Source organism: Triticum urartu, chromosome 7A, assembly GCF_056163025.1.
Source record: "Triticum urartu cultivar PI428250 chromosome 7A, HENAU_Tu73, whole genome shotgun sequence".
Classification (NCBI taxonomy): domain Eukaryota; kingdom Viridiplantae; phylum Streptophyta; class Magnoliopsida; order Poales; family Poaceae; genus Triticum; species Triticum urartu.
This window is the reverse complement of record NC_141879.1, coordinates 678,112,615-678,124,717: the sequence shown is the minus strand read 5'-3', so window position 1 is coordinate 678,124,717 and position 12,103 is coordinate 678,112,615. Positions and strand designations below refer to the sequence as shown.

Here is a 12,103-nt window from a genome sequence, read left to right as displayed (position 1 = left end):
GGCGAGAGGAGGAAGAGATTCTGGTGCGTCTCTCTGAGAGGAGCGACCTCCCTTTTATAGGCAGAAGAGAAGGAGGCAAGAGGCTGCGCCGGAAGCTGAAGGGAATGCGGGAGATGAAATGAACAGACAGCAGCCGAAGAGTGCAGCGTTCGTATTCAATATCCACTACAGCAAAAACTTTCCAGCTCCCGAGTGACCTTTCGTATAACCGTAGTGCGTGGCAAAAATTTAGATATCGGCTCGGCTCATTCCCGCAACCCGCGGCACGTCGTGACGAGGCGTGGCGTGGCGTGGCGAGGCGGGCGGCGGAGGAGGAGCGCGCGTGGATATCCCTCTTGTTCTCATGCTCGTACAAGTGGGGAAAGAACCTCCCTTATAAGGAGGTCCAACTCCCACTAAACTAGCAATGTGGGACTAAACTTTAGTAGTATCCCTTGACTTGCACAAATGGGCTAAGTGGGCCTCTAGGATTTATTAGGAATTTCTGAAATAGTTATTGGGCTGCCCAAAATAGACTAAATTCCAGCAATCCCCCACCAGATCCCAGAGGCACACAGAAATTTGCCTTTGGTTCCAAAACACTGTTTTATATACCGGTACTGCAATGGAGACTGTTAAGTTGAACTTCCACCTAGAACTCTATGCTACACTAGTAAGCAACTTGAACAGTGGACTGGGCCTTGAACTGCTAGTTTTCTGCGAATCTAGCTTCACATAAAGCCTTGACCGATATGTGGATACCGTGGATCTTCCCCGCGGGTGGAGCTTATGCGTCATACTCCGTGACCTTTCATGAGTTTACTGAAGAGAACCCTACTCTCATAGATTGCGACGTTTGACAATTAGACTCATATAGGTGTGTTCTTCAAAAGATCTTCTGCAGGATAACATCTCTGCTTAAATAAGCCACTTAGAACACATTAAGATATACATCAACCTGCCATGCAGATTAGGAGAGTATTGCATCTTCATGGAGTGGTATTATAAATAGTAAGGATACTCTCCTCTCAGTTGACCAACAGCTTGCCTTCCACATCTAATTCACGGGATCTCTGATCACAAAGAATAGGTTACCACTTTGAACAACTCATATTGTGGGTCTCATACCCATCTCCCTCGATGCATTATCTATCACATTACATGATAGACCCTTAGTAAAAGGATCTTCCAGATTTTTAGACGTTTGGATATAATCCAACGCAATAACTCTGGAGTTTTTCATTTTCCTAACAGACTCTAACCTTCTCTGAACGTGTCTTGATGACTTCATGTTATCCTTTGAACTGCTCACTTTCGTGATCACAGTTTGATTGTCGCAGTTCATAAGGACACCCGGTACAGGTTTCTCAACAACCGGCAAGTCATTCAAGAGCCAGCGAAGCCAATCTGCTTCAACCGTAGCTGTATCTAGTGCTGTGAGTTCTGCTTCCATTGTTGACCTCGTTAAGATGGTCTGCTTGCAAGACTTCCAAGAAACAGCGCCACCTCCATGAGTGAATACATAACCGCTCGTGGCCTTTATCTCATCAGCATCTGAGATACAGTTTGAGTCACTATACCCTTCAAGCACCTTTGGATGCCCGGTGTAGTGAATTCCATAATTTGCAGTGCCTTTCAAATAACGCAAAACTCTTTCTAGAGCTTTCCAATGCACATCTCCTGGTTTTGAAACAAACCGACTCAGTTTGCTAACAGCAAAAGAGATGTCAGGTCTTGTAGCACTGGCTAAGTACATAAGCGAGCCAATAATCTGAGAATACTTCAATTGGTCTCTAGCAATTCTTCGATTCTTTCGAATCAAGACACTAGCATCATATGGTGTTGGAGAGGGCTTGCAGTCACTATAGCCAAAGCGACTCAAGATCTTTTCCATATAGTGAGATTGAAGCAATGTAATCCCACCATCATCGTTTCTCAACAACTTGATGTTCAGAATGACATCAGCCACTCCTAAATCCTTCATCTCAAAACAACGAGATAGGAAATCCTTGACCTCCTTAATAACATTCAGATTGGTTCCGAAAATCAGTATGTCATCAACATACAAGCACAGGATAACTCCCTCGCCCCCACCATGGCGATAGTACACACATTTGTTAGCTTCATTCACAACAAAGCCTGTAGCTGTTAAAGTTCTTTCAAACTTCTCATGCCACTGTTTGGGTGCTTGCTTAAGTCCGTACAAAGACTTCAGCAACTTGCACACTTTCCCTTCCTGACCATCTAGTACAAACCCATCTGGTTGTTCCATATAAATTTCCTCGTCCAACTCTCCATTTAGGAAAGCAGTCTTAACATCCATTTGATGAACGAGAAGACCATGCGAGGCAGCTAGTGAAAGTAGAACTCGAATAGTGGTCAGTCGAGCCACAAGTGAGTAAGTATCAAAGAAGTCTTCACCTTCCTTTTGGGTATAACCCTTAGCCACGAGCCGAGCCTTGTACTTTTCAATAGTACCATCAGGCCTAAGCTTCTTCTTGAATACCCATTTGCATCCTATAGGTTTGCACCCATAAGGACGACCAGTTATCTCCCAAGTTTCATTTGCCAAGATGGAATCCATCTCGCTACGATCCGCTTCCTTCCAGTAGTCAGCATCTTCAGATGCATAGGCCTCTGAAATAGAACTGGGAGTGTCATCTATGAGGTACACAAGAAAATCATCACCAAAGGACTTTGCAGTCCTCTGTCTCTTGCTCCTACTAGGAACTTCATTGTTCTCCTCCACAGGACTTTCAAAGTGTTCCATCAAAATTGTGGGTTCGGTAATTGTAACTGGTTCCTAATTCGATGAACTAGGCATCTCCTGATTAGATGAGGTAGCCATATCCTTCATGGGAAAGATATCTTCAAAGAAAGTCGCATCATTCGACTCCATGATCGTACCGACATGTATGTCAGGTACCTCAGATTTTACAACCAAGAATCTATAGCCAATACCATGAAAAGCATATCCCAGGAAAACACAATTCACAGTCTTTGGTCCAAGTTTCCACTTCTTTGGAATTGGAACATTGACTTTCGCCAAACAACCCCATGTTCGTAGATACGAGAGTTTTAACCTTTTCTTCTCCCATTCCTCGAATGGAGTTATCTCTTTGTTCTTTGTGGGGACTCGGTTCAGGACATGACATGTTGTCAATATCGCCTCCCCCCACCATGCCTTGGAGAGACCCGATGTGTCTAACATGGCGTTAACCAAATCAGTTAGAGTACGGTTCTTTCTTTCGGCCATCCCATTTGACTGAGGTGAGTAGGGAGGCGTCCTCTCATGGATTATACCATGTTCCGCACAAAAAGCATCAAACTCATTGGAAAAATACTCTCCACCACGGTCGGACCTAAGCCTCTTGATTTTTCGATCAAGTTGGGTTTCCACTTCAGCTTTGTAGATCTTGAAAAAGTTCAAAGCCTCATCCTTAGATTTCAGAAGATACACACGACAGTATCTAGTGGAGTCATCAATTAATGTCATGAAATATTTCTTTCCACCTTTTGTCAACACATCATTCATTTCACATAGATCTGAATGTATGAGCTCTAGTGGTGCAAGATTTCTTATTTCCGCAGTCGTTTGAGACTTACGAGGTTGCTTAGCTTGCACACACACTTGACACTTAGATCCCTTGACGGTGGTGAAACTAGGGATTAAGTTCAACTTCGCTAGTCGCGACATGCAACCAAAGTTAACATGACAAACACGTGAATGCCACACATTGGATTCACTATTGTTGCAAATATGATTAACAACTTTATTGCAAACGTCTGATAAGGATAAACGAAACAAGCCTCCTGACTCATAGCCTTTACCAACAAAGGCTCCATACTTGGATATTACAAATTTATTCGACTCAAAGACAAGCTTGTAGCCATCTCTACACAGAAGAGATCCGCTAACAAGATTTTTATTGACGGAGGGGACATAATGCACGTTCTTCAGCCGCACGATCTTCCCTGAAGTAAACTTCAGATCGACCGTGCCAACACCACGAACAGAAGCACTTGAACCGTTGCCCATCAGCACGGTTGAAGTCCTTGCGGTCTGATAAGACAAAAACATGGAAATATCACCGCATACATGCACATTAGCACCCGTGTCAATCAACCAGTCAGGGGAATGACATACTGAAAGAATAGTGGGAAATATACCATACCCAGCATCCTTCATGTTAGTTTCTCCAATGACAACATTAGCGGTCTTGCCGCCTTTCCCAGGATGACGCTTGTCATAGCGATTAGGGCAACTAGGAGCCCAATGATCAGGATCCCCACACACATGACAAGCACCTTTCTTCTTGTCATTCTTCTTCTTGAAGTTCGTGTGTTGCACAGCCTTGTTCTTCTTCTCAAACTTTGCTTTACCATCAAACTTGCCCTTGTTCTTGAACTTGTGGGGCTGGAAGTTCTGCTTCTGTACCACATTGGCACTAGATCCTCCCTCAATACCTCGAGCACGTGTGTCCTTTGCTCTCGTCTTTTCTTCCACATCAAGACTGCCAATGAGATCCGGAACGGAAAACTCCTGCCTCTTATGCTTCAGTAAGGTAGCAAAGTTCCTCCACGAAGGAGGAAGCTTAGTGATGATACCTCCGGCAACAAACTTGTCCGGTAGCATACAACTGAAGTGCTCAAGTTCTCTAGCAAATGACTGTATCTCATGAGCTTGCTCAACCACGGAGCGCTCTTCAGTCATCCTGTAATCATAGAATTGCTCCATGATGTACAGCTCAGTGCCAGCATCCGAGACCCCAAACTTGGCCTCGAGTGCATCCCACATATCTTTTCCATTATCAATTGACGCATAAGCATCAACTATGTTCTCACCAAAAACACTCAAGAGAGCAGCCTTAAACAGAGTACTGCTCTCACGCGCCACCTTGCCTATAATAAGGTTTTTGAATTGTTGGAAATATGAGCAATTTACTAAATGATTTTATTAACAGAAATACTAGATATAGCATGACTAATATAGTAGAGATAAAACAAGTCATGCGGCGCCGGGAGCTGAAGGGAACGCGGGAGATGAAACGAATAGACAGCAGCCGAAGAGTGCAGCCCCGGTCGGGGCGGGCGGCGGAGGAGGAGGAGCGCGCGTGGATATCCTTCTTGTTCTCATGCTCGTACAAGTGGGGAAAGAACCTCCCTTATAAGGAGGTCCAACTCCCACTAAACTAGCAATGTGGGACTAAACTTTAGTAGTATCCCTTGCCTTGCACAAATGGGCTAAGTGGGCCTCTAGGATTTATTAGGAATTTCTGAAATAGTTATTGGGCTGCTCAAAATAGACTAAATTCCAGCACTATGTATATGATCTTTATTGATTTCATGAGAAGGGTTTGCACATTTGGACGTATAGTGCTGTCGCTCCCCAACAGAGGTGAGCTAATTGATCTTGGACTTGAGTTTTTCTGGTATTCTAGCCAGGGATTCTGCAATTACAAGAAGGATACTTCTATGGTGAACTAGCACAAACAGCTCAGACTTGAATTCAGTGTCCATGCTAAACAATCATTTAATTGCCATTCTATTAGTTCTGTTTTCGGTGGAAGTATGAAAAATTGATCATCCTGAGTACTCCGCCACCCGCCTCTGTTGTGGTCCGTAGAGAAACAGTTTTTTCTCCGTATATGATGGCTCTTGTAATAAATGTTGGTTTCAGGAAACCCCCATCAAATAATCTTCTAAAATGACTTAATATCCTCACAGAACGCGGTAAAAAAGCTCGGTCTATGCCTTTTGGGAACTTCTATGACTACTGAATATCCTGACGAGACTGACGGACATAGTGACTGAATTCAGCTCTATTTCAGGCCAATCGGTAGGGCGCTTGGTCGAGGGCTGGCCATAGGCTAAATGCATATGTTGGTCTACTATGATGATGCGCCCGTGGTAAGCTGCTTCACATCTTCTGCTTATGTAGAATGTTGTGTTTGTGTCAGCCGAAACTGATGCAAAACCATGTGTGTGCTTCGTGTCTGTAGTCAACTGAAATTAGCTCTGTCGTGCCACTAGTGCAATGCAGATTTGGTTATGACCAGATTTGATTCCCCTTTCTTGCAACTGAACCTACCTACCTAGTTGCATTCAATTTACATATCATGATAAATTTGCTTATACACGTGCCAATAAATAAATCATCATTTGATCATATCATATGTGCCACCCAAAAAATGCTATATGCCACTTCGAAAGCAGAAGTGCTCTGCTCTGCGCCCACGACCATCCAGAACTGACATGATCTACTAGTATAGTACTTATCAAAAAGAAGAGCTAATAACATAAGACAATGCTCTGGTAGTAGTACTAACAAAAACGAAGAGCTAAGAAAAAGAAGACGGAACATATATCACAGATTGATTTGTATCCAACCCTCCACAAACTAAACTTCAGGCAAGCATGAAAATACTGGATACCAATTGATTTGTATCCCAAATTTGGTGATGCCGCGAGAAACGTGTGGAAGGGCAACAGATAAAAGATTCCTGCCTTGAGAGGTCGATCATTTTTGTCAACAACTAGATTGCAAATACAAAAGCGTGTACCCAGTTTATACCAGCATTTTTCATGTTGGGAAGACATCATATATTTTCTTTTTTATAAAGATGCAGACATGCACAACAAATTTCAGTGCTTACTAAATCCGGGAGTGTGCTTGGGTAGAAAATACCGCAGGCTTCCAACATTGTTAGGATATAAGCAACGGGGAATGCACAAGCTTGCACTGATATATCCCCCAAGATACGTTTGATTTTGAACCACAATCTTTTTCTCAAAGCTAGCCATGATGAAGTGCTTTTTGAGGGAAAGTACTGAATTTCACTGGTATGGTTGATTGATCAAAAACAGCACTCAAGTGGCTGGATTTTCCATGCAATCTCAGACATGAACCACATGAAAGTATATTTAAACCTACAAATCTTTATCTAGACAAAGATGAACCGGACAACCAGCACACTGAACTTGATCCGAGAGAGCACATTACTAACGTGTTTCTACCCGAAAAGCACCAGATCCTGAACATGAAAGCAGCACGTAACAAAGACAGGAGAGATGACCAAAGTCAAGGGAGCAAATTGGTTGCCCAAAATTTCAACAATGACCATACTTAATTAATCAGGCACAACAAATTGGTGCTAATTAAGTGACAAATACACACAGCTACACAATGCACGCATGCCTGACAAAAATGTTTCAACAAAAAAAGCAGGAGCAGCTAGTTCTAATTAAGTGGCCAAACTGGGTTAACAACGAGGAACAAATTGGGGCCAATCAAGTATTAATAAATACACACAGCTAGGCAATGCAAGTATGTCTGACAAGAATACTTCAACCAAAAAGAGCTGAGCCAGTAGGTGGTAATATATTGATCACCAAACATAGCCTATCAGCTGTGGAAGGAAAGATCCAGACTAACCATTTCAAAAACTAAAAATGCCATTTGTCTGACAAGAGCGTTTTTCTCAAAGAGGAGCATGAGCAAGAGTCCAAGTCTGAATCTCTTATTTTAATGACAATGCGGTTCATGCTTCTTAACACTGCAAACTGAAAGTAAATGTTGGGCACAAACAGTAGAGATATATATAATAGCATAGATAGATACTCTTGTTCAGCACATTATAACAGTGTTCAAGGCATCATAATAGGCGACAACTGATGATAGCATAGGTGCTACTGGGACTAATAATACTTACGAAGAGCTAAGAACAGAAGGCATGACTCATACAGGATAGGTAGATGCTCCAAGGGCAAAACAAACCAGAAAGAAACCCCGAACTATCTTCAGAAGTCATGCTCTGTGGAGAATGGAAAATCCTCATCTTCTCCTTGCATCTCACTGGACGGAACCGGCATAATGCTCTCTTGGAGGCGATGGTCGGTAAGCTCCATACAATACTGTTTCTTACCAATGGTCACCAGTCCTAAGAACTTGCCGTCAGTGTCGCAACGCAAGACATGTTTATCATTAAAGCTGACGAGCAGCTCGCGCTCATTAAGCGGAGTCATCCCACTGAGAAATCTCACTGTTGAATCAAGTGGTAGATTCCTTTTACTTGTCTCTTTGGGAGAAGCTGAATCAAGTAGCCGTGACGCCTCTATCATTGACACGTCGATCCGGTACTTGAAGGCCCAGGTTTCAGCCTCGTAGTCCTGCATCACCCAAACATCCATGGCGGTGGTGGCGGTGTTGAGATGAGCCGACGTGCCTAGAAAAGCAGGCGTGCCCTCCATGTCAAACAACCTGTTCATGATGCTGTTGTGGGCAGGGTTTCTCATCCAGCGGAATGACTCGGCTTCTGTGTCGAACACAATAATGTCCCCGGTGCTGCTGCTGCCAGGAAGATTGGACTTGTACAAAAACCAGTGCAGATTGCCACGGTAGTGGACTGGTGAGGACCGGCATAGCGCACAGAGTAAGGAGCGCGTTTGTTCCGGGGAAGGCGAAGGCAGTGTTGGCATGACGACTTGGATGCTCCTCGACTCGTTGGCTCCCACGGTGAGGACGTACAATGTGGCTTCTTTCTTGTCAATATGGGACAAGAGCAGCCTGTATTTCCTGGTTGATTTGTGCTGGTAGAGGCCGTGTATGCAGATGTGATTGATGCTGGAGGAGCGCGGCAGAGGAGGGCGAGGAAATGGCAGGTGAGCGTGCTTGCGGGTGGTCGGGTTGCAGATGTAGAACCGGTCTCCCCGCGAGACGATGAGGAAGCCGTCGCTGGAGGCATGGAGGCGAATCTCGCAGCAAGATTTACGGCAACTGCAGAGGAAGGGCCAGATCTGCTGGCCGGTGGCTCCGGCGGCAGCAGCGTCACGGAGGGTGACGAAACTGGCTAGCAGCCCGTTCCCGTCGATGATGGGGAGCGACGGCTGCCGGCGGCGGTACTCGGCCATGAATTCCGGCGTGAATGTGGCGCTGCGCCACGACGTGCGGACCATGCGGCAGCGCCTGATGTCCTTGGGCGGCAGCGTGATGAGGATCTTGCCGAAGATGATGTCGTCGGGCAGGTCGTCGATCACGGCCGCGCCTCTCCTGTCCGGCATCCTGCTCCGTCGCATCGGGTTCGGGTCACCTGAAAGGAGAAGCGGCAGCCGTAAGAAACTCCCCAAGACGGAGCGCTGCGCCGGCGGTTTCGGCGGCCGGATTCAATCAAGGGAACAAGTTGGCGAGGAATGAGAGACGGGTTTACCCTGGGAGACGGCGGCGAGCAATGGCAGCCGGTGCTTCCCTCCGCCGGATCCGGTTCCGGTGAACTGAAAAGAAGCAGCAAATCAATCTTTCCGCTCAACAAAGATGGTACAGACAGGTAAAACGCGCTGAGCAAGGCCATCCTGCTCACCTCCGCGCGCGGCAGGAAGACGGTGCTCGATCCGGCGAGAAACTCCCGGTGAGATAGTGTGGGGAACGGTGGTCAAACTAGCTGCCTCTCCTTGCAGTGGCCAGTGGAAACGGCAGAGAGCCAGCTGCTTTGATGGTAGTGAGATGAGACAGGACATCGAAGTTAGACAGGCCACATTTAGTACAGCTTCATTTACTGGCTCGGTGACAGAGATGATGGGACGACACGGCTCCTAGCCTTGTATAGGAGTGTAGAAAAATGGGACCGCCTAGATGTCAATCGACTGAAATTCGGGGTCAATCACTTTTTCCTAGCAAAGGGATATACTTTATTTTACTCTGCGTTTTAGATTTGTGTCAAATTAAACATGATCCAGTTTGATTTAATTTATATTAAAAAATATTAGCACAATATGAAACTACATTTCATAACAATCCAACATTACTGATTTGGTATTGTGAATGTTGACTTTTTTTTATATGTTTGATCAAAGTAAAAATAGACATTGGTATAACCCTTATTGACAAACCGTGACAAAATTTGCACACGGCTTACACAAAAATTACGTTTCGTATATTATGCAAGAATAAGCATATAATAGTAGAATTTTCAAAAAAATGAAGGAAACTTCATTATTGGCATTGGTATAACCCTTAAATAAAAAAGGAAATAAAAAATAGAAATAATGAATTTTTCAAACAAAGAATGAATTAGTGCCATTATTATTACCCCTAAAGAAAAAATGAAACAGAAACTTTGGAAAAATCAAAATAATAAAGTTCCCTGAATAAGAATCAATTAGTGGCACCGATATTACACTTTAAAACAAAAAAATGAAATAAAAATGACAACAAATTCAAAAATATGTAGTTTCAAATAAATAAAACCGAATAAAATTAAGAGCATGTAATTTTCTAAAAAAGTATGAATTACTGGCATTGGTATTATTCTTTAAGAAGAAGAAAATGATCACAAAATCTAAAACTGACAATGAAAATTTTCCAGACAGATAAACTCGACAAAGCGAAGGATTTTTTTTTTCTATGGGACTGGCTACGTGCCCGTTGACTGATTCTGTTTTTAGAGTCCGTCATTTTTTCTTTATAAGTAGGATCCATTGTGCGGTGGCAGCGCTTGGCCTGGCGGCGAGTACAACTGTTTGCATGCATGTCATGCATGAATGATGGTGGGTCCCACCTACATGCATCCATTCACACTTTTTGCCGGATGAAAATGAGTACATGCATCTAGAAAAAAGAGAATTTAGCTAGAAATTACCACAAAAATTAGAAACAACCGGCTGTTAATCTGGTGGGCCCGTAACTTAAAACGTAAAATTGACTGATGGGATCTAAGTCATAGAAAAGCCTAGGCTGGCATTAATTTAGCCTTCCCACGTCTCTATCATAAAAGGAAGGCTAAAAAAACTGGGCCTTTTGATTCACCTATCTCATAGATTAATGGACGTGTCTAATGGGTGGCCGGCTGCCCACTAGTGCAACCGAGCGGCCGGCTGAAAAGGGAAACCTTCTGTCCCCCACAAAACAGAAAAAGAATGGGCCATCAAACCGACCGATCGACCGGCCACCAAACAAACCGATCGAGCGGCCATCAAACAGAAAATGCCTCACGTGGCCATCTGTCGGGGGTTTGGTGCGACATATGCCAACGGATGGCTTATCATGGTGGGGGCGAGTAGAACGTCGTCGGTGCCTAGAAACGGGATGAGGCGAAGACATGCACGCCAGCGAATCTTACCCAGCTTCGGAGCTCTCCGGGGAGATAATACCCCTACTGCTGTTCTGCGGGGTCTCGGCATGATCACTATGGCCAAAGTGTTTACACGGTTGCTCCTTAAGCTGTTTCCTGGTGGTAGGAGAGGGCAAGACTAGCTCTCTCCCTTCTATATGATCTGGTCTAGAGCTAATGGGTTCCAACCCTTTGCATGGGTGCCCTGGGGGTTTATATAGGCCTAACCCCCAGGGGTACAATGGTAATCCGGCAGGACGCGGGCCCAGCCGTCAGTGCCTCTGGCCTTCGTCTTCTCTGCCGACCGTTGGAGCCCGCCGACTGGCGGGCCCCGCCGACTGGCGGGCCCTGCCGACTGGCCTGGTACGGAGCCGACAGGCCGCGTCCGCCGCGGGCGGGTCTCGCCGGCTGCTGATTACTGTAGTCGTGCTTCTGATGACGCGGGCTTGATCATGAGGTCGTGGCAACAGCCCCGCCGCCTGGCGGGTGATCACTGTTGCCACTCCCCATCACGTCTTGATTAATGGCGCATGGGCCCCGGGGGAGGGCTCGGCCGACTCTCCCGGGCCGACTCCCGACGGGTCCGACTGGTGGTTCTCCTGCCGTCTCCCGAGGTCTCACTGACTGGTGGGGCCTGCTGCCTCCAGGCCGTACAGACAAGTCGTCGTGGGTGCAGGATTCGGCCCTGCGGTGCTGATGTCAGGGCCGGTATGGCAACAGTGCCACGCCGCGCGGAGATCTTCCGGGGTACGGCGTGCTGTGGCCATGCCTGCCCTTGGTGAGGGGCGGGGGTGGGCTTCGCTGTAGCCATGCCCCAGCATCGTCCCCTTTGATGAGGTCATGGGGTTTGTTGGAGTCGCGGGCCGACTCCCCAAAGCCGGCTTCTCTGGAAGTCGTCCCTGGGACTCGGCCGTGAGCGGGCAGTCGGTCGCCTTGCCGTCGACTCCTCAGGAGGCGGCTCTTTGTCCTGGGGTCTTGAGGGGCGCAGCCTGCCCCGATGCCTTGAAAGGTTATGGGAT

At 46.0% G+C, this 12,103-nt stretch overlaps 1 protein-coding gene and 1 pseudogene across 2 annotated transcripts in view; one reads left to right on the top strand and one right to left on the bottom strand.

The window, feature by feature from the left end:
* Positions 1 to 12,103, top strand: part of LOC125528866 (uncharacterized) — a 65,843-nt pseudogene that overhangs the window by 35,100 nt on the left and 18,640 nt on the right. The gene's annotated exons all lie outside the window — the stretch shown is intronic.
* LOC125519759 (F-box protein At5g49610) lies at positions 7,575 to 9,672 on the bottom strand. The gene is made up of 3 exons (XM_048684518.2): positions 9,336 to 9,672; positions 9,186 to 9,249; positions 7,575 to 9,068 (listed from the first exon to the last, which is right to left on the bottom strand). The coding sequence occupies exon 3, from the start codon at positions 9,052 to 9,054 to the stop codon at positions 7,780 to 7,782; it is 1,275 nt and encodes a 424-aa protein (XP_048540475.1). The 5' UTR covers positions 9,055 to 9,068; positions 9,186 to 9,249; positions 9,336 to 9,672; the 3' UTR covers positions 7,575 to 7,779.

Bases quoted from the DNA above. Each gene is read 5' to 3' on its own strand.
- LOC125519759 (XM_048684518.2), bottom strand. From the start codon at position 9,054: ATGCGACGGAGCAGGATGCCGGACAGGAGAGGCGCGGCCGTGATCGAC.